The sequence below is a fragment of the Ranitomeya variabilis genome, chromosome 2, assembly GCF_051348905.1.
Source record: "Ranitomeya variabilis isolate aRanVar5 chromosome 2, aRanVar5.hap1, whole genome shotgun sequence".
In the NCBI taxonomy this organism is placed as follows: domain Eukaryota; kingdom Metazoa; phylum Chordata; class Amphibia; order Anura; family Dendrobatidae; genus Ranitomeya; species Ranitomeya variabilis.
Window position 1 is genome coordinate 936,537,201 of NC_135233.1, and position 26,114 is coordinate 936,563,314.

At 43.9% G+C, this 26,114-nt stretch overlaps 1 protein-coding gene across 3 annotated transcripts in view; it reads left to right on the forward strand.

Moving 5' to 3' along the window:
• The window catches only part of SLC33A1 (solute carrier family 33 member 1), a 44,581-nt gene extending 25,687 nt beyond the window's left edge, over positions 1-18,894 (forward strand). The window contains exons 4-8 of one of the 3 annotated variants that reach the window (XR_013221912.1): positions 9,557-9,741; positions 12,566-12,683; positions 13,263-13,478; positions 14,625-14,862; positions 14,976-18,894. Coding sequence is in view for 2 of the 3 variants with exons in the window: in XM_077290702.1 (XP_077146817.1) it covers positions 9,557-9,741; positions 12,566-12,683; positions 13,263-13,478; positions 14,625-14,798 (693 nt within the window). In the remaining variant the exon portion in view is untranslated. Of the gene's footprint in view, positions 1-9,556; positions 9,742-12,565; positions 12,684-13,262; positions 13,479-14,624 lie in introns of all 3 variants that reach the window. The other 2 variants (XM_077290702.1, XM_077290701.1) reach the window with 2 other exon arrangements.
• The last annotated feature ends 7,220 nt before the right edge of the window (positions 18,895-26,114 follow it).

Sequence of the window (26,114 nt, forward strand, 5' to 3'; positions counted from 1 at the left end):
CGCTCAGGTCAGAGGGCGTGATGACGTGGTTAGTCCGCACCCTCTGCCTGAACGTTAGTGCAGAGGACGCTGAAGACGGAGCGGCGCCCGGAGCGAGGACAGGTGAATATTGCAAGTGACGGGGGCCTGAGCGACGAGAGGTGAGTATGTCATTTTTTTTATTTATTTTTTTAATCGTAGCAACAGCATATGGGGCAAATATGTCTATGGAGCATCTTATGGGGCCATAATCGCCATTTGTGGAGCATTATATGGGGCAAATATCTTAATGGAGCATCTTATGGGGCCATAATCACCATTTGTGGAGCACTATATGGGGCAAATATCTTTATGGAGCATCTTATGGGGCCCATAATCACCATTTGTGGAGCATTATATGGTGCAAATATCTTAATGGAGCATCTTATGGGGCCATAATCACCATTTGTGCTGCATTATATGGGGCAAACATCTTTATGGAGCATCTTATGGGGCCATAATCGCCATTTGTGGAGCATTATATGGGGCAAATATCTTAATGGAGCATCTTATGGGGCCATAATCACCATTTGTGGAGCACTATATGGGGCAAACATCTTTATGGAGCATCTTATGGGGCAATAATCACCATTTATGGAGCATTATATGGGGCAAATATCTTTATGGCGCATCTTATGGGGCCATAATCACCATTTGTGCTGCATTATATGGGGCAAATGTCTCTATGGAGCATCTTATGGGGCCATAATCAGCATTTGTGCAGCATTGTATCGGGCAATTGTCTGTATGGAGCATCTTATGGGGCCATAATCAACGTTTGTGCAGCATTATATTGGGCAAATGTCTCTATGGGGCCATTATTAACCTTTGTGCAGCATTATGTGGGGCGTGTTTTAATATGGAGCAACTTATGGGGCCCATCATGAACTGTATGGAGCATCTTATGGGGCGTATTTTGTATGGAGCATCTTATGGAACCCATCATTTACTGTATGAAGCATTAAATGGAGCTCCAGATTCAATATGGATATTCAAAAACACTTAACCTACTGATATCTCAATTAATTTTACTTTTATTGGTACCTATTTTTATTTTTGAAATTTACCGGTAGCTGCTGCATTTTCCACCTTAGGCTTATACTCGAGTGATTAACTTTTCCCAGTTTTTTTGTGGCAAAATTAGGGGGGTCGGCTTATTCTCGGGTCGGCTTATTCTCGGGTATATACGGTAAGTTAGTCTGACATGACTTATTAGTTACAAACCCATGCTGGCTCTGGTTAATCAATTCATTCTTATCCAGGTACTTTCATGCATGTTGTTTAATAATTTGTTCAAAGGTCTTTCCTGGTATGGAAGTCAGACTCACTGGCCTATAGTTCCCTGGGTCAATCTTCTTCCCCTTTTTGAAGATAGGAACAATATTTGCTCTTCTCCAGTCTTCTGGGACTTCTCCTGTTCTCCAAAAATTTTCAAAGATTATGGAGAGTGGTTCAAAAATTTCTTCTGCGATCTCCTTCAGTACTCTGGGGTGTAATTCATCTGGACCTGGAGACTTGAATTCATTTATGTTAGCTAAGTGTTTCCTCACTATCTGTTTATAGATATCCTGGATTCTTCTATTCCTTTAATATGACAGTGAAGATCAGTTTATGCTACATTTCCTTCCTGAGAGAAAAAACAGATGCAAAATAGGAAATTAAAAGTTCACCTTCTCAACATCCTTTCTTACCATTTGATCATTTTCATCCTGTAAAAATCCTATAGCATCTTTGACTTTTCTTTTTACTTTTGACATATCCCCAAAATCCTTTTTTTATTCCTTTTGACGTCTCTTGCAAGCCCTATCTCATTGTCAGCTTTAGTTATCTGATTCGTGCCCTGCAGGTTCTGCAGATACCATTATATTCTTTAGATATGCCTCCCTCTTTCCATTTGATAAACATTTTTTTCTTCATTTTTAGCATGTGGCTAAAAAAATGATAAACTAACATTGAGGTCTATTCCATTCAACAGTAATCAGTGAAAAATAAAATATACATATTTTACAATGTCATCCCTTCCAATCTGTAGACAGCACAAAATAGGGGAAAGACCCCACAGTTTCAGCACTGTCACTCACTGGACAACTTATACTTTTCATAAATTCAGCTTTACCTGCGGCAGATCTGCAGCTCTGTAACAACCCCATCCACAACTTTGCTAGCTTTCTTTCAACATTGGGTATATGCAGAAAGTTGCCACTAATGATGGGAGGGGGGGATTGCCATAGATCATGAGTTTGAGGACTACAGAGAAGGGGCTCAACACTTGGAGAGCTAGCAGCACTGTAGCATATAAAAGTCTTTTACCAAAACTACAGTAGGAAACCAGTTAGGTGACCCAGTGTTGGAATCGGAGTCATTGCCCTTAATTTATGCTGTTCTCAGATGGAGCAGGAAAAAACAGATAACAGAGTCTGTCTTAGGGTACCGTTACACCGTGCAATTACGATCGCTACGACGGCACGATCCGTGACGTCGCAGCATCGTATGGCTATCGCTCCAGCGTCGTAGACTGCGGTCACACTTTGCAATCACGGCGCTGGAGCGATGCCGAGGTTCGCTGGTAACCAGGGTAAACATCGGGTTACTAAGCGCAGGGCCGCGCTTAGTAACCCGATGTTTACCGTGGTTACCAACGTAAAAGTAAAAAAAAACAAACAGTACATACTGACCATCTGATGTCCGTCAGGTCCCTTGCAGTCTGCTTCCTGCTCTGACAGTGCCGGCCGTACACTGAGAGCAGAGCGCAGCGGTGACGTCACCGCTGTGATCTGCTCTCACTTTCCGGCCGGCGCTCACAGTCAGAGCGGGAAGCAGACTGCAAGGGACCTGACGGACATCAGATGGTCAGTATGTACGGTTTGTTTTTTTTTACTTTTACGCTGGTAACCACGGTAAACATCGGGTTACTAAGCGCGGCCCTGCGCTAAGTTACCCGATGTTTACCCTGGTTACCAGCGAACTCATCGCTGGATCGCTGTCACACACAACGATCCAGCGATGACAGCGGGAGATCCAGCGACGAAAGAAAGTTTCAAACGATCTGATACGACGTACGATTCTCAGCAGGGTCCCTGATCGCTGCTGCGTGTCAGACACTGCGATATCGTATGGATATCGCTAGAACGTCACGAATCGTACCGTCGTAGCGTTCAAAATTGCACTGTGTGACGGTACCCTAAGGCTCTGTGCACACATTGCGGATTTGCCTCTGGAATTTTTTGTGTGGATTCTGCATCTCTTGGCAGAAAACGCAGGTGCGGATTTGATACATTTTTTGTGCGGATTTGCTGTGGATTTTCTGCGAACTTCTTATGTTTTTACCCCTGCTGATTTCTATAATGGAATGAGTACAAAAACTGCAGATCCGCACAAAAGAAGTGACATGCTACTTCTTTTAATCCGCAGCGTTTCCGCGCGGAATTTTCTGCACCATTAGCACAGCATTTTTTTTTTCATTGATTTACATTGTACTGTAAATCACTTGCGGATCTGCAGTGTTTCTGCACGGTAAAAAACGCTACGGATCCACTGGAAATCCGCAACATGTGCACATAGCCTTAAATGGGTTACTCAGCCTTTTAGAATGGATAGCTTGTCCTTAAGGCCCCGTCTCACATAGCAAGATCGCTAGCGAGATCGCTGCTGAGTCACAAGTTTTCTGACGCAACAGCGACCTCAGTTGCGATCTCGCTATGTTTGACACGTAGCAGCGACCAGGCCCCTGCTGCGAGATCGCTGGTCGTGTCGGAATGGCCTGGACCTTTTTTTGGTCGTTGAGGTCCCACTGACATCGCTGAATCGGTGTGTGTGACACGGATTCAGCGATGTCTTCACTGGTAACCAGGGTAAACATCGGGTTACTAAGCGCAGGGCCGCGCTTAGTAACCCGATGTTTACCCTGGTTACCATCGTAAATGTAAAAACAAACAAACAGTACATACTCACATTCCGGTGTCCGTCAGGTCCCTTGCCGTCTTGCTTCCCGCACTGACTGAGATCCGGCCGTAAAGTGAAAGTACAGCACAGCGGTGACGTCACCGCTCTGCTGTTAGGGCCGGCGCTCAGTCAATGCAGGAAGCGGACGCCGGGGGACGCGAAGGTGAGTATGTACTGTTTGTTTTTTTTACTTTTACGCTGGTAACCAGGGTAAACATCGGGTTACTAAGTGCGGCCCTGCGCTTAGCAACCCGATGTTTACCCTGGTTACCCGGGGACCTCGGCATCGTTGGTCGCTGGAGAGCGGTCTGTGTGACAGCTCCCCAGCGACCACACAGCGACTAAACAGCGACGCTGCAGCAATCAGCATCGTTGTCTGTATCGCTGCAGCGTCGCTATGTGTGACGGGGCCTTTAGGGCAGGCCATCAGTATCAAATCAGTGGGGGTCCGCTTATCAGCCCCTCACCCACTCAACTGTTTACAAAGGCAGCAAGGCTCAGTGTTAACAGCAGCTTGCAGGCTGGCACATACTTTCCTGCGCTGTACCCTTCACACTGCTGATGCCGGTATGGCAGCGTTGTCTTAGTTACTTCAGTGGAACAATAATGCAATATCTTGTACATCGCAGGCAAATACAAACCGGCCTGCAAGCTGCTGTACGCATTCATGAGGTTGTGCAGTTTCTTCATACAGCTGAGGGGAGGGTATGCCGATGTTTCTCACACACATTAATATTGATGGCATGGGGTAAGTTGTCAATTTTCAAATAATCTTTTTAAATGGATTACATAAATGTGATATGAATAGAGACTAAGTGGGTCTGAATTCACACATGCAATTTTTGATGCAGAAAAGACTTGTCCCTTCTGTTCTATACGTTCATGTGTTGTCAGGTGGGAATGCGCCATAAAGTGATCCCCTGTGTACTGCAGATCATCCATCTTGACCAGTTATGTAATCCAGTCCCAGTAATAATATTCACCCTGCGGATCCCCTGTGTACAGCAGATCATCCATGCTGATCAGTTATGTAATCCAGTCCCAGTAATGAGATTCGCTTTGCGGATCCTCTGTGTACAGTCTGTGGCAGGATTTGTGTGCTCACATCTTCTGTGATGGCTGATTTGTTTACTCAATAGTTCTTATGCCAACACTCTCCAAATGATCTGGAGAAGCAAATAAGAAGAGTAATTAGAGGTGTAGTAATGTCTCTGCAGGAGCTGCTGTCATTCTCTGCAGTAGACCTTCTTGGTGTATTTCCTACTTTCCTCAATCATTTTGTTTAGAAGGTAAGTGTCCGCAGGTTCATGCTGCCCTGACCATGTTGATGGCATCCCTGATTACACCAGGCTATGTTTTACTCTGGTGTGCTATACTTTTCTTAAACAAAAACATAGGTTTAAAATGTGCTTGACTTGGGGAGGAATGTCCACTGGGGGCTCCACTGGGCTTTCTTCTAACCAGTCTAAGCCTGATTGACATATCCCTATTTGTGTATGGGGGAAGATTTGTTACTCCAGCTCATCTGGGTAGGGAGAAGCCTCAGTGAAGCTGCCTACCCCTGTCACTCCAGCACAGCTGATCAGGGAGAAGCCTCAGTGAAGCTGCCCACCCCCTGTCACTCCAGCTCAGCTGGGCAGGAAGAAGCCTCAGTGAAGCTGGCCACCACCTGTCACTCCAGCTCAGCTGGGCAGGGAGAACCTTCAGTGAAGCTGCCCACCCCTTCACTCCAGCTCATCTGGGTAGGGAGAAGCCTCAGTGAAGCTGCCCACCCCCGTCACTCCAGCTCAGCTGGGTAGGGAGAAGCCTCAGTGAAGCTGCCCACCCCCTGTCACTCCAGCTGAGCTGGGTAGGGAGAAGCCTCAGTGAAGCTGCCTACCCCCTGTCACTCCAGCTCATCTGGGTAGGGAGAAGCCTCAGTGAAGCTGCCCACCCCGTCACTCCAGCTCAGCTGGGTAGGGAGAAGCCTCAGTGAAGCTGCCCACCACCTGTCACTCCAGCTCATCTGGGTAGGGAGAAGCATCAGTGAAGCTGCCTACCCCCTGTCACTCCAGCTCATCTGGGCAGGGAGAAGCCTCAGTGAAGCTGCCCACCCCATCACTCCAGCTCAGCTGGGTAGGGAGAAGCCTCAATGAAGCTGACCACCCCCTGTCACTCCAGCTCATCTGGGTAGGGAGAAGCCTCAGTGAAGCTGCCTACCCCCTGTCACTCCAGCTCAGCTGGGCAGGGAGAAGCCTCAGTGAAGCTGCCCACCCGGTCACTCCAGCTCAGCTGGGCAGGGAGAAGCCTCAGTGAAGCTGCCCACCCGGTCACTCCAGCTCAGCTGGGCAGGGAGAAGCCTAAGTGAAGCTTTCCACTGGATACTGAGTCCAGTCTGGCACTTCTTAAAACAATATGTTGCTGTCCTCCTCTACAACTAGTTAAAACTGCTTTTGGTGCACATACCAGTCTACTGTGTTGAGGAACCATCTTGATTTTCTTGCTGTTTTACATTTCCATTCACTGTTCATGGGTCTCCTGACGTAAGCTAACAGTCTAATTTATGCCTATGCCTAATTTGGAGCTGTAATTTGCAACAGGCACAAGTTAGGTAGAAAAGCCTCAGTGACATGGCACATGTACAGAGTTTTGTTGTGCATTTTTGTATTCATGAATGCTTAGGGTTAAGTGAAAAAACAAAAGATGCAATGATGAAAGCAATGTGCTCCGCCTTTTGAAGGGTTGTCCCATCCAAATCGAAAAGTCTGCAGTCACTCTGTGGGTATTCTCTGGTTTCTGAGTCTGGACCAGTGGGTATGTACAAGTTATAATGAAAGGGGAGAGAGGTCAGCTTACCAACTTGAATCTTCTAGGTGCAAGGAACTCCGTTCTGATCACATGTGTAACAACAGAAGAGGATGTTCCAGCTCCAGGATGAATTAAACAAATTGTATTATTTTGTATTATTTTAGCTCTTACTAAATAAACAAGCATGTCACTAGGCATAGTAACACAGAGGAAAAAAGCAATGCGTTTCAACTCCATACACTTGTATTACACACTCCCGGCCAGAGCCCCGTCCAGTGGGTGCGGCCTCGCTCCATACACTTGTGTCACACACTCCCGGCCAGTGGGTGCGGCCTCGCTCCATACACTTGTGTCACACACTCCCAGCCAGAGCCCCGTCCAGTGGGTGTGACCTCGCTCCATACACTTGTATTACACACTCCCAGCCAGAGCCCCGTCCAGTGGGTGTGACCTCGCTCCATACACTTGTATTACACACTCCCAGCCAGAGCCCCGTCCAGTCGGTGCGGCCTCGCTCCATACACTTGTATTACACACTCCCAGCCAGTGGGTGCGGCCTCGCTCCATACACTTGTGTCACACACTCCCAGCCAGTGGGTGCGGCCTCGCTCCATACACTTGTGTCACACACTCCCAGCCAGTGGGTGCGGCCTCGCTCCATACACTTGTGTCACACACTCCCGGCCAGTGGGTGCGACCTCGCTCCATACACTTGTGTCTCACACTCCCAGCCAGAGCCCCGTCCAGTGGGTGTGACCTCGCTCCATACACTTGTATTACACACTCCCAGCCAGAGCCCTGTCCAGTCGGTGCGGCCTCGCTCCATACACTTGTATTACACACTCCCGGCCAGTGGGTGCGACCTCGCTCCATACACTTGTGTCACACACTCCCAGCCAGTGGGTGCGGCCTTGCTCCATACACTTGTATTACACTCTCCCGGCCAGTGGGTGCGACCTCGCTCCATACACTTGTATTACACACTCCCAGCCAGAGCCCCTTCCAGTGGGTGCGGCTGTGCTCCATACACTTGTATTACACTCTCCCGGCCAGTGGGTGCGGCCTCGCTCCATACACTTGTATTACACACTCACAGCCAGAGCCCAGCCAGTGGGTGCGGCCTCACTCCATACACTTGTATTACACACTCCCGGCCAGAGCCCCATCCAGTGTGTGCGGCCTCGCTCCATACACTTGTATTACACACTCCCGGCCAGAGCCCCATCCAGTGTGTGCGGCCTCGCTCCATACACTTGTATTACACACTCCCGGCCAGAGCCCCGTCCACTGGGTGCGGCCTCGCTCCATACACTTGTATTACACACTCCCGGACAGTGGGGGCAGCCTCGCTCCATACACTTGTATTACACACTCCCGGCTAGAGCCCGGCCAGTGGGTGCGGCTTTGCTCCATACACTTGTATTACACGCTCCCTGCCAGTGGGTGCTGCCTCGCTCCATACTTTTGTATTACACACTCCCGGCCAGTGGGTGCGGTCTCGCTCTATACACTTGTGTTACACACTCCCTGCCAGTGGGTGCGACCTCGCTCCATACACTTGTATTACACACTCCCGGCCAGTGGGTGCGACCTCGCTCCATACACTTGTATTAGACGCTCCCTGCCAGTGGGTGCGACCTCGCTCCATACACTTGTATTACACGCTCCCTGCCAGTGGGTGCGACCTCGCTCCATACACTTATATTACACGCTCCCTGCCAGTGGGTGCGACCTCGCTCCATACACTTGTATTACACGCTCCCTGCCAGTGGGTGCGACCTCGCTCCATACAGTTGTATTACACACTCCCGGCCAGTGGGTGCGGTCTCGCTCCATACACTTTTATTACACGCTCCCTGCCAGTGGGTGCAATCTCGCTCCATACAGTTGTATTACACACTCCCGGCCACTTGGTGCGGCCTCGCTCCATACACTTGTGTTACACACTCCTGGCCAGTGGTTGCAGCCTCGCTCCATACACTTGTGTTACACACTCCTGGCCAGTGGGTACGGCCTTGCTTCATACACTTGTATTACACACTCCTGGCCAGTGGGTGCGGCCTCGCTCCATACACTTGTATAGAGCAAGGCCGCGCCAGTCTAGTTATTCGGCCGGGCAGTGGGCCTGGCTGAGTAGAGGCTGTGGCCTCTCTCCATTCAAGTGAGTGGAACAGGGCCGCACCCACTAGACAGACCCTGGCCTGGAGTATGTATAACACATACATAGCCTCTGGTCCCTGACTCCAAAAATGGCGAATTCCTGCAGCACACAGTGCGTGCAATGGGGGATTCATAAGTCTGCAGTCATACGGAGTGACTGCAGACTTATCGATTTGGACCTGTCAACCCTTTAATGTTTTTCTTACAGATTAGGAAATTAGGTTAAATTAGGTTAGGCATTTCTTATGGTGTGAATAGTCACCACAGCGTCCTAACAAATGCACAGCCATGTATGTTGTTTACATGTCCTATGGATGTTTTCAGCCCATCATTGCTCATAATGGCAGGTCAGTTTTAGCATTTCGTGAATATGGTAGATAAAAAACAAAGGTGAAAGTGCACTTTTGTTTTGCAATTTCTCTCTAGTTGGAATTTTTTTCCCGTTTTCCAGTACACTATATGATAAAATCAATAGTGTCATTCAAAAGTACATCTCCTCTCACAAAAAACAAGCCCTCACATGGCCATATTGCTGCAAAATAAAAAAAAAAAGTTATGGCTCTGGGAAGAAGGGGAGCAAAAACCAAATGCAAAAAATGTAGACTCGCAAGTTGGTGAAGAGGTTAACTGTTATCCATGTCTTTTCCAGATTGGATTTTCAGCTGCTGATGCCGTTACTGGACTTAAACTGGTAGAAAGGGGGGTTCCCAAAGAACACCTGGCCCTTCTGGCAGTGCCAATGGTTCCTTTACAAATATTACTGCCGCTGGTAATCAGCAAATACACTGCTGGGCCCAAGCCTCTCAATGTCTTCCACAAAGCCATGCCATTCAGGTGAGTGTGTGCGGAAACGTACAATATTCTAGGGCTAGTGATGTATCAATCAGGCACTGAGATATTTTCATTATGTGAAGAAAAGTATTGATTTACTCATACCAGAACACAGATTTAAAACCAATATGGTAATTTAGTGTTTAAGTTCTCTGGATGTGCACTACAATAAGTCACTGGATGAGATTTAAAAGCTCCCACTAAATTATTCACACTTCATTACATTTTTGAGGTATTGATGGGGATCTCAAGATGCTGACCACCGTCACCTTGGAGGACATGATGGGTTGTGCTTATCATTAAAAAATAAAATGATAGACAGCTCCTTAACGGGACTCTGTCATCCGTGTTATCCTTCCCTTTCTGAGTAAAATAAAAATGAATTTTATCAGACCTGCAACCTATGAAGTGATACAGTGCTTCAAACAGGGTCTGTTATCAGATTTTTTGTTATATAGTTTCAGACGCCCCCTCCTATCAACGCTTTATCCTCTTTATATATGACAGTCATATATAGAGCCCTGTGTGTACTTATAATTACTCATTTTTCCTTTCTGCCCAGTTAATTCTTCTGTTTTCTCTACTCTATAAAGAAATATAGAAACAGGAAGTCTCTTGTCCTGTATTTTCATTCTCCTCTTCACCTCCTGACCCAGCTGCTTCCATTGACTTTTGCAGTGATTGAGGAGTCATACAGGGAAAAGAGACCTCCTTTTCTACATAGAGCTTAGAAGGATTCAGCTGGACAGTTTTTAACCCCTTCTTGATATGCGCCGTACATGTACTGCTCATGTCGTGCCCCTCCCTCTGATGTGGGCTCTGGCGCTGAGCCCACATCTTTCCCCGCATATGTCAGCTGTTTTGAACAGCTGACCTATGCCCCGAACAGCCGCCTGTGGAATCGCGATCCACCCGCGTCTGTTAACCCGTTAAATGCCACCGTCAATCTCTGACAGAGGCATTTAATGTGATTGCTCTGGAAGCGTGTCACTATTCCCACTCATTGGCGCCCATGTCACATGACCACGGCTCGCCATGACAACCTGGGGTCTGCAGGAGACCCCTGTGGCTGTCATTGCCAGATTGCTATGAGCACTCATAGCGAGTGAGCATTTCTGCTACTCACAGGCAATCTGATCATCGCCTGTGTGTAGCAGAGGCGATTGGACAACTGCAGCTTCTAGTCTCCCATGGAGACTACTGAAACATGCAGAAAGCAAAAAAAAAAAAAAAATGTAATATTAAAAAAAAATATAAAAGTTCAAATCACCCCCCTCCATTCACCCCATTCAAAATAAAACAATAATTAAAAAAATACACATTTGGTATCACCGTGTTAAGAATTGCTCTATCTATTAAGCTATAAAAAGAATTAATCTGATCAGTAAACGGTGTAGCAAAGAAAAAAAAAAAAAAGTAAAAACGCCAGAGTTAATTTTTTTTGGTCACCGCAAAATTGCATTAACATGCAATAACGGGAGATCAAAAGATCATATCCACACCAAAATGGTATCATTACAAAACGTCAGCGCAGAGAGCAAAAAATAAGCCTTCACCCAGCCCGAGATCACGAAAAATGGAGACGCTACGGGTCTTGGAATATGATGCTTTTCTTTCACCATATAAATAAAAATCAACCTATACATGTTAGGTATCTACGAACACTTAATGACCTGGAGAATCATAACGGCAGGTCAGTTTTAGCATTTGGTATATCTCACAGGTTCCTTCTCTGGTACCACACAATCAACAGAGCCAGCGAAGAGTGAACAATCCCAAGACCTTTATTTAGGCAAAGATACGAAAGGTCCATATATACGATCCACCACACTGAGGATACAGTAGTCCAGAACACGAATGCAGTTCAGTAACAGGATAAAAGTCCAACAATCCAGCAGACAGAGGATAAACATGGTCCATATGCTTCCCCTTCTCTCTGATGTGCTGTGTTCACCTCATTCCACACAAGACTGATCTCTGTCTCACCTCCCTGATATTTACAAGTCTCCCTCCTCATTCACAGGTTAGGGGGGAGGGTCGCAGGGGCTCATTGTTTCAATAAGCTAGGTCAACATGTCATTAGCATATCAGCAAACAACATTATTCACTGACCCTGTGGAGAGATAACAATACAGAAATGTGGGGAGAATATCAGATGGCAAACAACAACTCATCCTACAAGAGAACACCATGAAAATAAGTAAAATAGAAATATACACAAAATGATACCCACATAACATATCCCACCATCACAGTATACACAGCAAAAATAAAATCCCAAAAAAACAGTTGTGGAATTGGACTTTTTTTTTTGCTATTTCACCACACTTGGAATTTTTTTTTTCCCGTTTTCGAGTACTCAATATGGTAAAACCAATGGTGTTGTTCAAAAGTACAACTCGTCCTCCAAAAAAACAAGCCCTCACATGGACATACCAACGGAAAAATAAAAAAGTTATGGTTCTGGGAAGAAGGATAGTGAAAAACGGGTGCACAAACTAAAAAGGGCTCGGGGGTGAAGGTGTTAATAATGTGATGTCCAGAAGAATTAGCTGGGAAAGGGCAAAATAATCAATTGTAAGTACACAGGGCTGTATAATGTGATCACTGCAATTTATTAGGAGGATAAATATTTGGATGGGAGGATGAGTGCTTCTTTTAGTGGTAAGTAATAAAAAAAATGATTATTTTTAGCATATACTAAAAGTCCATATATAAATTCCTTTCTTTCAGGTCAGTAGGTAATGGTATTACAGACAAAAGACATGGCACTGTAGAAAACTTACTGCTTATTAATACTTTCTCACCTTTACTATATACTTTGAAGGTTACTTATGGGCCTGGAATTTGCCTTCTTAGTTTGGTGGACCCCACATGTAAGCCACGAAGGAGGGTTCCCTCTATACTACTACTTCACTCTACTGCTGAGCTACGCGTTACATCAGGTGACTATATACTTCTCGCTCAGATAATAGAGACATAATCTCTCTTCATACATCAGCACTGTGTGCACAAGACCGTACAGTACTGTGCAAACATTAGACAGGTGTGGGGAAATGCTACAAAGCCATAGTTTGTATTACGTTAGTTGATAAATGTAAAGCGAATGAACAAAAGAGAAAGCGAAAATCAATATTCAGTGTGACCGCCCTTTAACTTTAAAGCCTGCGCCTTCTCCCTATCACAGTGAGAGGGAGAGAAATGTAAACCGCCTGCGTCAGTCAGTGCTGATGTGATCTAAGGGGGTATAAAGGCATTTTCTGTGGCCCAATGCCTGAAGAAGGCGTTGTGTGCACGTAACCTGTGCCTCCACTGACGTGAGACTGCACGTTGGATGGCATGGGTGCCAAGGCAATATGTGACGCCCTGTGCAGGATACTCGCCAGCAGGCTGTTTCGGCTCTGTACACAAGAGTATCAGTGGGGTACTATCGGCGGTGGAAGGGGGATAACAGTGTGTTCATCCTGTAAACTCCTGTATAATATCAGGCTCCTGGATTTTTATGGTTTCTTCTTGTTTTCCAGGTTGCCCTGTACAGTATGTTTGTTGCAATCATGGCTTTTAATGCCAAAGTTAGTGACCCCCTTATTGGAGGGACATATATGACACTTTTAAACACGGTTTCTAATCTTGGAGGGAACTGGCCGGCTACAATGGCTCTTTGGTTTGTAGACCACCTAACAAGTAAAGAATGTGTTGGAGCTGATGGACAGAGCTGTGCAGACCATGACGCCTCGGAGGTAAAGCTGTGTTCAGGAGTCTAACAGAATAATAACTTTCTATCATATTCCTATATTTGTACATTATGATATTGTAAAAAAAGCAAAAGCCTTCTGTTTAATTAGTCATATTAATGACAAATATCTTATTACATGAGTAAAGTTTGTGGCGTTTATTATACAATTGTTTAGATTGGTCGCTACTACAATCATTTATTTTTAATGGTGAGAATTATGTACGGTAGTTTTCTCCATACTTTCTGTTTACTAGGTATTGTTCCTGTATTAAAGGGAATGTGTCAGCAGAAAATGACCTATTGTTTTAATCAGATATTTATGATAACATTTTTTTATATTGTTACTTTTGCAATTTTTACCCTTGTTACTAGGTTTAATATTAGGCCAAGATCGCATTAGCATATAGCATCGGATGCCATCGTGAGCCGAGTGTCAGTGCTGCAATCTCTTGCATGAGAATCATAACACGGGGGTGGAGGAGACAGAAAAAGTGATTTCTCCATCTCCTCCATTGCTGGCGTCCACAGTAACCGCACCGCACTGGGATGACATTCGAGTGCAGCCCGTTGGTTCACACGCGCACAGACTTGTATGGGTGAGAGCGCTCCGATTCTCTGAGGCACTCGCAGAATGCCGAAGCAGCATGAGAAAATATTCTCAGATGGGAGCTGCCCCATAGAATAACACTGGGCCGAGTGCTGTCCAGTGTTTTATCGCATAGCACTCAGCCGTGCTATACACTCGTGTCAGCGAGGCCTTAGGCTCATTCTTCGTGTTTTCAGCAGTCTCATGCACTACTGTAGACTGAGTTTTCCAGGCATAATATGATTTGGGCAAAGGTTATACTGAAGGAGTGGGAGCAGGGAAAGCTGTGATATCACCTATTGTGAATGGTGGATCCTGTGTTATCTACTGTATATAGAGGTGTTGTCACTGTAAATCTGTCTGTGATGATAATGAGACTGCTGAAATACTGTGAAGAACAGAAACTAAGAGTCTAGCATTAGTTTTAATGCGAAAATTGCAAGATTTCTGATAAGTATTCTGAATCCAAAAATTCAACCTCAATGTTTCACTGTTCGTGCGTGCCAATGAAAATATCACATGAAGCATGATATTAACCAATATAATTTTTTTTTTTTTTTCCAGTTGTGTACAAAATTGGGTGGCTCCTGTGTTACCATCTTAGATGGCTATTTTATAGAATCGGTAATATGTGTAGTCATTGGATTCTGCTGGTGGCTATTTCTGGGACCTGCATTTAAGAAACTACAGGATGAAGGCCAGACTTCATGGAAGTGTCGGCGGAGAAGCTTCTGTTAGTGAACCTCTTTCTGCCACAGCGGTGGATCTCAAAGTGTTTCCTTCCATTATCAGAGAGAACAGAGTAAGGGCTACCATCTACATTACAACCACAAACTGCGCCACCATTTGGTCTGTGGATGGATGTGTATTATTTCTCTAGATGCTTCAACTAATTTTCTGTGCATTTCCCTGCAGTACCTTCCTTATGGGCAAAGCACATGTCGACCACTGAGAGAAGAGCGTGCATACAGACTGGTTATTACCGATATGATGAATGCTCATCCTTCATTGTTGATGCTTTAAAATGGAAATTACTTGACACAAGAAGGTTTATGTGAAGGGGATAAATATATATCCGCTCTCTTGACGTGTGTTGTAGTTATTGCTGGTGTTCCCAAAGAAATATCAATTTCTTACAACTGAGCATTGTGCTGTTCCCATTATTCCTCCTAGAAATATATGAATAAATTATAAACTGGGGGTTACTATTTAATGTGTCCCTGCTCAGTCTTAACACCCACAACACTGACTGGACACATCCACAACTAGTAACACCCAGCTGTCAGTTTCTTCCTAAATTTCGTGAGAGAATAATAGATGATTGGCACAGTGCAGAATTATAGGAAAAGATGCTTTGGAATTGTTGTTTAATAGGGAATACAAGTATTTATGAAATTATACATGTCAATCAACAGTTGCTCTTTAAAGGGAACCTGGCACCTCCAGAAAGGCTATTTACCTGCAGATGTTAGGGTAATCTGCAGGTAAATAGCATCAAAATCTTACCTGTCTTACTGGAGCAGCAGATACAAGGAAACAATGAGCTTAAATCCTCCTTGTAGCTGCTCCGTTCTAGTCATCGGCGCGATTGGTCGCCACTCACTACATAGTGTGCGCCGTTGTAAACACTCCCCGGTACATTGACAGCGTATGTGTACCGAGCAGGCTTTCAATGTGCTGGAGAGTGATTTCAGCCATGCACACTGTGTAGTGAGTGGTGAATGTAGCCGCCTCCTGGCACCATCCCCTGTGACTGAGAGCGAGCGGGCACATGGAGAATATAAGCTCATTTTCTCCCTCTAGCCGCTGCCGCAGTAAGACAGGCAGGCACAAATTTAATGCTGTTCATGTTCAGATAAACTTTTTATCTGCAAATAGCATTTCTGGACGTGATACTTTCCCTTTGAAGTAAAATTTGTGTAAGAGAAAAAACTAAAATTATAATTGTACGTATCAAAGTTTATCTGCATAGAACTTTGCACCTAAACCTTGATAAAATGTGGGTTATATTTTTAAGGTAAAAGGTAAAGACAGATTTTGTTTGTTTGTTTTATTGCAAGACACCAGCATTTTATAATTTGGAGTTTTTGTTTTTTAATAGTATCGATAATGCTAAAGTGCTCTGTTTCTTCGATACTGGGCTCTGTGCCCGCACACATGGGCTGGTCAGTATGCGGCTTCTACTAGCCTGACTTGTGGCAGTAGGTACTCCCATATTTCTACAGATTATATTATCTGATTCATCAAAGCTTTCACATCAGAATTCTGGCGCTAAAGCTTTATAAAGTTGCAAAATTTAGGTACAACTCAGAGTTGCGCCTAAAGTTTGCGACTTTGTGATTACACACCAGTTTCTCCCAGATCTGCTAAAATAGGCAAAGCTGGGCGGAAGTAGGGCAGGATGTCACAGCCCATCGAATTCATGACGAGGTGTAGTGTTCCATATTCCAGAAATCTCCCTCCAGTCCCTATCTGGAGTAAGATTTCTGGGGTGGTGCACTGAGGTACACGCCACTTGGCAGACGCTCTAGATTCATGAAGAGGCATGCAACTCTTCATGAATTGGCAACGTCTGGCTCCAGCACACCTCCTCGTCAAGACTGGTATGAAGAACAGTCTTGATTAATCAGCCAATAGTTTGAAGAAACTGCTAAAATATAGGCATACCATAGTCTTATCTTATCTAATAATATAACAATCAATCTACCTAATTTATAAGAATTCATATGTAAAGAAATATGGCAAGGACTCATGAAAAATAAATATTATTCGTTGAAAGGTCAACCAAAGAAGACAACCTTTTGTGAAGAAGGTGAGTGTTAAAGTGAACTGTTGTCGAGTTCCCACCATGCATTCTGGCATGAAAATAATTCTCCAGAGAGTATCTCTTGTTGTCTAATAACCTGGGATAAATAGAATAAAAGGGGTTTGTAAAGCTCCACAACACAGTATGTAAGCCACCTATTGAAATCACACTAACCGGACGCTTTTCTTATGATTGGTGGATGACTTCTCCTACGTGTGCCACTCGCCTCTGGACATAATTGCCGAACAGCCGAAGACTGGAGCAGGCGCTGTTATAGGCAGAAGAATCAATGGTCCTGATGCGACTTCCAGGTCATCGGCTTCATCATTCCCTGCTGCGACATCTCTGCCTTTAATGAGGCGTGCGCTCGGAAGTGATTACTCTCCCCAGATTATGGAAAAATAAACCACACATGTGCCTGTCATATGCTGCACTGCAGAGCGTTCGAGCAGCATCCCGATGCTATAGGGGGCATCATTTACATCAGTCAAGGAAAGAGAGGCTGGCTTAGCACGATTTCAAAGGGCATATTACATGGTCCAGACTTGCCCAGCTGACACTTGTGACCCACGTGGCATACAGCACGGAAGACTGAAGTAGTTTCAGGGTTACTGAGCATTACAACATATTAGTTTGGGAAGGTATTTTCAAGCCAAAATGCATGCTGGGAACAGTTCAGTAGAGTAAAACCTAAGGACAGGTACGTCAAATCGTTGCATTTCTTTCCAGAAGTGTTCTGCTGCTCTCATAATGTGACAGTACCATATGGCCATGTTTACATGGGGTATATTGACTGCTGATTTCCTGCATCAGACATACAGTACAATACACGTGAGCGCATGATGCAGATTATAGAATCCAGAGAATGCTCTGTTCTGCCACGGATTTACCACAGATTTCTCCTACATTACTATAAAGGTGAAATCTGCTGTAAAATCTTCTTGCAAATACACATCAATACATTCCAGTTAATGAGCGTTTCCAGGAATAAGTGTCTTCTGCCTATCGGTTTGTGCTAGCTTAGCCTAATAGAAAAGAACTGTTACTTCTCCGCTGCTCTGGCTACATCTCCCCACTGCTACTCTGGCCTTTGATGATTGGCTGCAGCGGTGACGTCACGACTATAGCACACTTCACACTGCTGCAGTCATGCCCTAAACTCAGGGGGCCCATGTGTTCTACATCAGCAGAGCTACCGTGCTCAGAGATTGGATGCAGTGATGCTATTTGCTGTAGTTCTGATGTCACCGCTGCAGCCAATCAAAAAAGCTGGAGCAGCAGAAGATGAGTAATGGCTTTTTACTATTTTAGCCTTGTGCAGTTATAAGATATCTGCCTTGCCTGATGGTACAGATGATTTTACTCTCAGATTTTCATTGTTATTTCAAAATGACTGTGAAACGGTTCTAAATCCTAAACATTGTATGCACCATATAATAGAAAAGTCATGTAGATTGTGTAGCCCTTGGCATGTGCAGGAGCACCTGAGCTCAGGAGCACCTGAGCTCAGGAGCTGCGGCCTATGCACATGTGCTGGTATATACAACATACAGAGTGGGACATATAGTGCTGTCATATTGACAGCTGATAACAATAACTCTAGTATTTCAGCACAAGGAGGTCAATTCTTCTTACAAGAACTGAATTGTAAACACGTTGCATAAAGCCTTTCCTATTTCTACGATTATACATCACGACTAGTAGCCTCGGTTGTACATATTTTACTCTTCCGTACTCCTCTACGGGCTGGGACCAGAAAATCCAAAGGTTATTTTACTATCATTTCTGTGTTTTTGTTTTTTATGCTTTTTAAATGTTTGTAAAATAAATCAATTATCTATAGTCTGACGTCAGCCGGACATGATTATCTTTGAAATAATTATCAAAAGAAAGTTTTTGTATAAACTGGAATTACTTATATGATCTATTTTCCTAAATTGCTTGATTGATCACAAACAGGAAATTGCCGAGGGTGAATTTTTGTTAAAATAAATATATATAAATATTAAAGACAAAGATTATTGATTGTATGTATCGTGTGTATTATTATTTTTATTAGTGTATAGGCATAAAGTGGCATGTCCTCCATCTAATTCTATTGTAAAAAGAAAAAAAAATTTCACATGATGATTTCTGCATAGAAAAAGCATAGTTGACCACACAAAAAAGTAAAGTGAAAAAACAACGTATTCTGTCCCGACATAGGCCAAAAGAACACTTGTCAGGAAAATATAGCCCTATGAATACACTTTATGTATGCAGCGGTCTCAGTAGATACCCAGATATAGACCATTACAGCATGTGGAGAGAGCCTGAGACTTTACCATTTTTTGCCTTCTTTTAGAGGTAGGGTGATTTTAATCACAAACCTAACCTAGTCTTAGGCCTCATTCAGATGTCTGTGTTGCACATACGTGTTGTATCCTTTTAATCCCATCATAATCTATGACGCTGTTCTCCTGTCTGTGCAAAACTCGAGCCGTGTTCGTTTATCACAGGTAGAAAGGGCCAATACAAGTCTGAGTCCAATAAAAACACGTACAGAACATGGGTGGCATTCATGTGCTGTCTGTATTTAGCATTGCAAAGAATAGCTTTGTCATTCATTTATGAAAAACTCTGATGACACACTGATGGTAAAAACGGACACATGGAGCATACACTGATCCATAACCCTGACACTGGTACCATTTTTTTTCACGTATGTGTTTAATAAACAAGGACATGTGTAAAGGGAACACGAAAATACCACATCCTAGATATCACTGAATTAAATATTAAAGTTGAAAATCTTTAATCATTTCATAGTGGAATTCAGAACAGTAAAACATAAAAATGATCAATGTAAATCAAAATTAATATCCCATGGAGGAATGGGAAGTGACCAAAATAGCCAAAAAGGATGAGAACAGAGAAATGGTCTGTGGTCACCCCCTCAAAAATACTCCTATATAGGGGTTGTCTTGCTAATTGCCTATAATTTCTACTTGTTGTCTGTTCCATTTGCACAACAGCAGGAAAAATTGATTTACAATCTGTGTTGCTTCATGACTGGACCGCTTGATTTCCAGAAGTCTGATTGACTTGGAGTTACATTGTGTTGTTAGTGTTCCCTTTTTTTTAGCAGTGTATCCTCCTCTCCTCTCTTTCTTTCTCATAAAATATATGGTAGAACGTTGTTTTCCCAGACTTCAGGAAGGTTTGGGCTGTCAATCACAGTGCTTGGATGGGAGGGAGGAGAGGACACTGGATATTGCCGAACCACCCCTTAACACGATTTACGTATTTGACAGGAAAAGAAGCATGGAAGGAATCTAGAAACATTTCACCAAGCACTGTGGGTCCTTAATGAAGCTGATACTATGGTGTAATTTGATGGAATAGTTGTTCTAGTGACATCCACTTCAAAGAGGACCTGTCCCTTCAGAAACTGAGTTAAATACCTTGTAAATACAGTGCCTTGCGAAAGTATTCGGCCCCCTGAAACTTTTCAACCTTTTCCCACATATCATGCTTCAAACATAAAGATACCAAATGTAAATTTTTGGTGAAGAATCAACAAGTGGAACACAATTGTGAAGTTGAACGAAATTTATTGGTTATTTTAAATTTTTGTGGAAATTCATAAACTGAAAAGTGGGGAGTGCAATATTATTCGGCCCCTTTAACTTAATACTTTGTTTAACCACGTTTTGCTGCGATTACAGCTGGAAGTCGCTTGGGGTATGTCTCTATCAGTTTTGTACATCGAGAGACTGAAATTCTTGCCCATTCTTCGAAACCTTCAAAAAGAATCTGAAGACCCACCTCTTCCGACAAGCCTACAACCTGCAGTAACCACCGATCAACCAACCGCTGCACGATCAGCTCTATCCTCACCTACTGTATTCTCACCCATCCCTTGTAGATTGTGAGCCCTCGCGGGCAGGGTCCTCACTCCTCCTGTACCAGTTATGACTTGTATTGTTCAAGATTATTGCACTTGTTTTTATTATGTATACCCCTCCTCACTTGTAAAGCGCCATGGAATAAATGGCGCTATAACAATAAATAATAATAATAATTCTTCCCTGGCAAACAGCTCGAGCTCAGTGAGGTTTGATGGAGATTGTTTGTGAACAACAGTTTTCAGCTCTTTCCATAGATTCTCGATTAGATTGAGGTCTGGACTTTGACTTGGCCATTCTAACACCTGGATATGTTTATTTGTGAACCATTCCATTGTAGATTTTGCTTTATGTTTGGTATCATTGTCTTGTTGGAAGACAAATCTCCGTCCCAGTCTCAGGTCTTTTGCAGACTCCAACAGATTTTCTTCAAGAATAGTCCTGTATTTGGCTCCATCCATTTTCCCATCATTTTTAATCATCTTCCCTGTCCCTGCTGAAGAAAAGCAGGCCCAAACCATGATGCTGCCACCACCATGTTTGACAGTGGGGATGGTGTGTTCAGGGTGATAAGCTGTGTTGCCTTTACGCCAAACATATCGTTTGGCATTGTTGCCAAAAATTTTCAATTTTGGTTTCATGTGACCAGAGCACCTTCTTCCACAAGTTTGGTGTGTCTTCCATGTGGCTTGTTGCAAGCTTTAAATTACACTTTTTATGGCTATCTTTGAGAAATGCCTTCCTTCTTGCCACTCTTCCATAAAGGCCTGATTTGAGCAGCGTATGACTGATTGTTGTCCTATGGACAGACTGTCCCACCTCAGCTGTAGATCTCTGCAGTTCATCCAGAGTGATCATGGGCCTCTTGGCTGCATCGCTGATCAGTCTTCTCCTTCTTTGAGATGAAAGTTTAGAGGGACGGCCGGGTCTTGGTAGATTTGCAGTGGTATGATACTCCTTCCATTTCAATATGATCGCTTGCACAGTGCTCCTTGGGATGTTTAAAGTTTTGGAAATCATTTTGTATCCAAATCCGACTTGAAACTTCTCCACAACAGTATCACGGACCTGCCTGTTGTGTTCCTTGGTCTTCATGATGCTCTCTGTGCTTCAAACAGATCCCTGAAACTATCACAGAGCAGGTGCATTTATACGGAGACTTGATTACACACAGGTGGATTATATTTATCATCATCAGGCATTTAGGACAACATTGGATCATTCAGGCATCCACAATGAACTTCTGGAGTGAGTTTGCTGCACTGAAAGTAAAGGGGCCAAATAATATTGCACGCCCCACTTTTCAGTTTTTGAATTTCCACAAAATGTTAAAATAACCAATAAATTTTGTTCAACTGCACAATTGTGTTCCACTTGTTGTTGATTCTTCACCAAAAATTTACATTTGGTATCTTTGTTTGAAGCATGATATGTGGGAAAAGGTTGAAAAGTTCCAGGGAGCCGAATACTTTCGCAAGGCACTGTATCTCTGAGCTCCACTGATTCTTCTGCTTTTTTCCCATTTTGCATTTCAAAGCTAAATGGCAGAGATATTCTGCAATGTGTTGCTTTTGTAGGACAGCATGTCAAATCTGTGTGCCGTCCAACTGTATGTTGTCAATCTTTTCTGGAGGTATGTGCTTTCACTCCTCCCAGACTCTGCCAATTCCAGCTCTGCAGCTGATCTAGCAGACTAGTAGTCTTAAGGTACCTTCACACTGAACGACGCTGCAACGTCACGGATCGCTAGCGATATCGTTGAGTTTGACAGGCAGCAGCGATCAGGATCCTGCTTTGCCATCGTTGGTCGGAGCAGAAAGGCCAGAACTTTATTTTGTCGCTGGATCTCCCGTAGACATCGCTGAATCGGCGTGTGTGACGCTGATTCAGCAATGTCTTCACTGGTAACCAGGGTAAACATCGGGTTACTAAGCGCAGGGCCGCTTTTGCTGGATGCGTATTTTCGGCAAAACGACGCATTTGCGACGTATTGCAGTTAACGCTAGTGTGAAAGTAGCCTTACCTGACTTCTGCACACTTCACCTGACATGCGCTGAGTGCCGACTCTTTTACACAGCTGACACCTGCCAGTAACTGCAGCTGTTGGAGCTAGCGCAGAAGTTTAATCCTTTAAATGCCATTGTGAACAGCAACCATGGCATCTTAGTGGCTAGACCAGGGGTGGGGAACCTCAGGCCGCAGGGCCATTTACGGCCCTCGATCACCTTTTATCAGGCCCCCGAGCAGATTCTCAGGGACCGCATTCTTGGGCAGGGAGGTGTATTTTGATTGCCACAAGCTCATTAATTTCTTCTTGCTCTGTTAGCACACACACGCAGTGTTCACTACTGAACATGAAGGGCATGCAATGAAAGATTACGTCCTGACATCAGTGCCAGAATCAGGATGTACTCTGTGGGCGGAGGTTGTACGGCCCGAAGGATGGTATAAATATCCAAATGGCCCTTGGCAGAAAAAAGATTCCCCACCCCTGGGCTAGACTGTCAATGCCATTCAGCCTCCACTGTTACTGGCAGAGAAAGGAGGAGGGTGGACGGGAGGGAGTGGGGGAAACACAGGCGTCCCTAAGAGGTGAAAAAAAAATTGCAAGGAAAAACTTATTTGCTTATGTCACCATATTCTGAGAAGCGTAGCGTCTCCATTTTTCTAGGACTGGGTGAGGGCTTATTTTGTGCTCCCCGAGCTGATGCTTTTATTGATACTGTTTTGGGGTAGATTCAATGTTTTGGTTCCCTGTTAATTGCATTTTATTGCAATGTTGCGACCATCAAAAAAACGTCTTAAATTTTTTTCTCATGTTGTTTATCGATTGAATTTATCGATTAATTTACTTTAGATTTTGATAGATCGGACTTTTCTGAACGCAGTGATGCAAAATATGTAATTTTTATTGTTTTATCTTCAATGAGGCAAAAGGGGAGTGATTTGAACTTGTTTTTTTTTATAACTTTTTTTTTACTTTTTAATTGCTTTAATAGACTTGAATCTGTGATCTTCCTATCTCTTGTGCTATATATAGCAGGGCTTCAGCTCTGCTATGTGTAGCAAAAATCACGATCTATGAATGCCGACCATGAGTCGAGGTTCCCAGGAGATTTACAATGACAGACACGGGGGTCTAATGTAGACTGCCGGCTGTCATGACAACCCATTGGCCCCTCACTATCATGTGACAGGGGCGCCAGTGGGTGGGGTTAGTGACGCACTTCCAGTCGGCGCGTCTTAAATGCCGCTGTCGATGATTGACAACAGCATTTAATTGGTTAACAGCTGCAGGTGGTAATTGGTTAACAGCTGCAGGTGGATCTCTGATCCACCCACGGCTGTTAGAGGCACTTGATGGCTGATTAAATCAGCTGTCATGTGCAGAAAAGATTCAAACTCCGCATCAGACCCCACATCAAAGGCATGGAGACGACCTTTGATGTACCTATAGGTCAAAGGTTGTAGAGGGGTTGTCATGTCTAAAGCTACAAGTCTGCAGGCACTCTAGGTCACTGAAGACTTGTGAATCCTCACATAGCGCACGCTGTGAGAATTTTTCAGTGCTGGGAGCAGGCGGTCATGTAACCATAAGTATACGCTATGCATAGGCCCAGCCACATTCTGACTAGACTGTTTGCAGCCTTGATTAATACACTTGTATTGAGTAAGACCACACACGTCTAGTCGGAATGTGGCCGGGACTATGCATAGCGTATACTTATGGTCACATGATCGCCTGCTCCCAGCACCGGAAAATCCTCACAGCGTGCGCTATGTGAGGATTCACAAGTCTTCAGTCATATATCATGACCTGTCCATTCTTCTGACGGTTTCTGCTCTGAAGACGCTCTGTATTTTGCAATAAAAGTCAATGGAAAACCTCAAAAGATGTCAGGAAGACACCAGAATGTTTTTTTTTTTTTTTTTTTTTTTGTAGCGTTTTGCCCTTGTTTTTGCTTAAAAATCTGCCAACAATTTCTTCAATATACTATAGAGTGAAAAAAAAAAACAACTTAAAAATTAGAAGAAAAAAGATGATAAAAGAATGTAACAAAGAACGTTGGAAAAATACTCAGGAAATGATAAAAACACACTCGACATGTCAGGAAAAAATTGCAGTTTCTTGACGCATATTGTGATCGAAAAACGCGGCAGGTTCCCATGTTTTAAAAGAGGTTTTGCAGCACATTGTCTGGTGAATTCTGGACAGAAGCCACCTGAAAAGGACGCTGTGTGCACAATCCCTTAAAGGGAACCTGTCACCCCCAAAATGGAAGTTGAGCTAAGCCCAGCAGCATCAGGGGCTTATCTACAACATTCTGGAATGCTGTAGATAAGCCCCCAATGTAATCTGAAAGATAAGAAAAAGAGGTTAGGCTGGTTTCACACTTGCGTTTTGATCTGCAGCGTTTTTTTTAAAAAACCGCATGTGGTGAAAAAACGCATGTAAACGCGGCAAAACGCCGCGTTTTTTAGACGCATGCGTTTTTGCATGCAGAAAAAAACGCGGCGTTTTGATGCGTTTTTTCCTGCGTTTGGGTTTTTTAAACGCATGCTGAGAAGTGTGTGACAGCTGCCAATCATCAAAATCAACTAGAAAACCCGCTAAAAACAGAAATAGCTAGGGTTAGGATCCCTAGTAACCCTAGGGATCCTAACCCTACCCCTAACCCTAGGGATCCTAACCCTAACCCTAGGGACCCTAACCCTAAGGGTTAGGATCGTAACCCTAACCCTAAGGGTTAGGGTTAGGATCCCTAGGGTTAGGGTTTTCTTGTTTTTTCTTGTGTTTAGGGTTAGGGTTTTCTTGTTTTTTCTTGTGTTTTTCTATAAAAACGCATGCGTTTTTAACGCAAGCAAACACATGTGCTTAAAAACGCATGCGTTTACATAGACAGCAATGCATTTTTTTGCTGCAAAAAAACGCCGCTAGAAATTACTACATGTTGCATTTCTGCAAATGTAAAGCATATAGAAAAAGAAAAGAGTAGGCCTAACAAAGTGGGAGTCACCACCATATAAATAACAGGATAACAACTTTATTTCACACATATGCAAGAGACAGAACATTTAAAAACATTAAAAAACAAAGGGATGTGACATATCCCTGTATGAACAAAAAGGCCCATAATACGGCCACAGCACCGCACCACCCTCAACAGGGTATAATTTACACATGCCCAAGATAATAAATAGCCTGTATAGAAAATAGTTTGATGGCTTGAAATAATGGCTGAAAATAACCGACTACCCCAATGCTCACCAACATCAAATTGCAGAGGTAAGGTACATGCCTAATGATGACATGCAATCTGGAAAGAGACAAAAAATGCACATAATCCTAAGCTTTATATG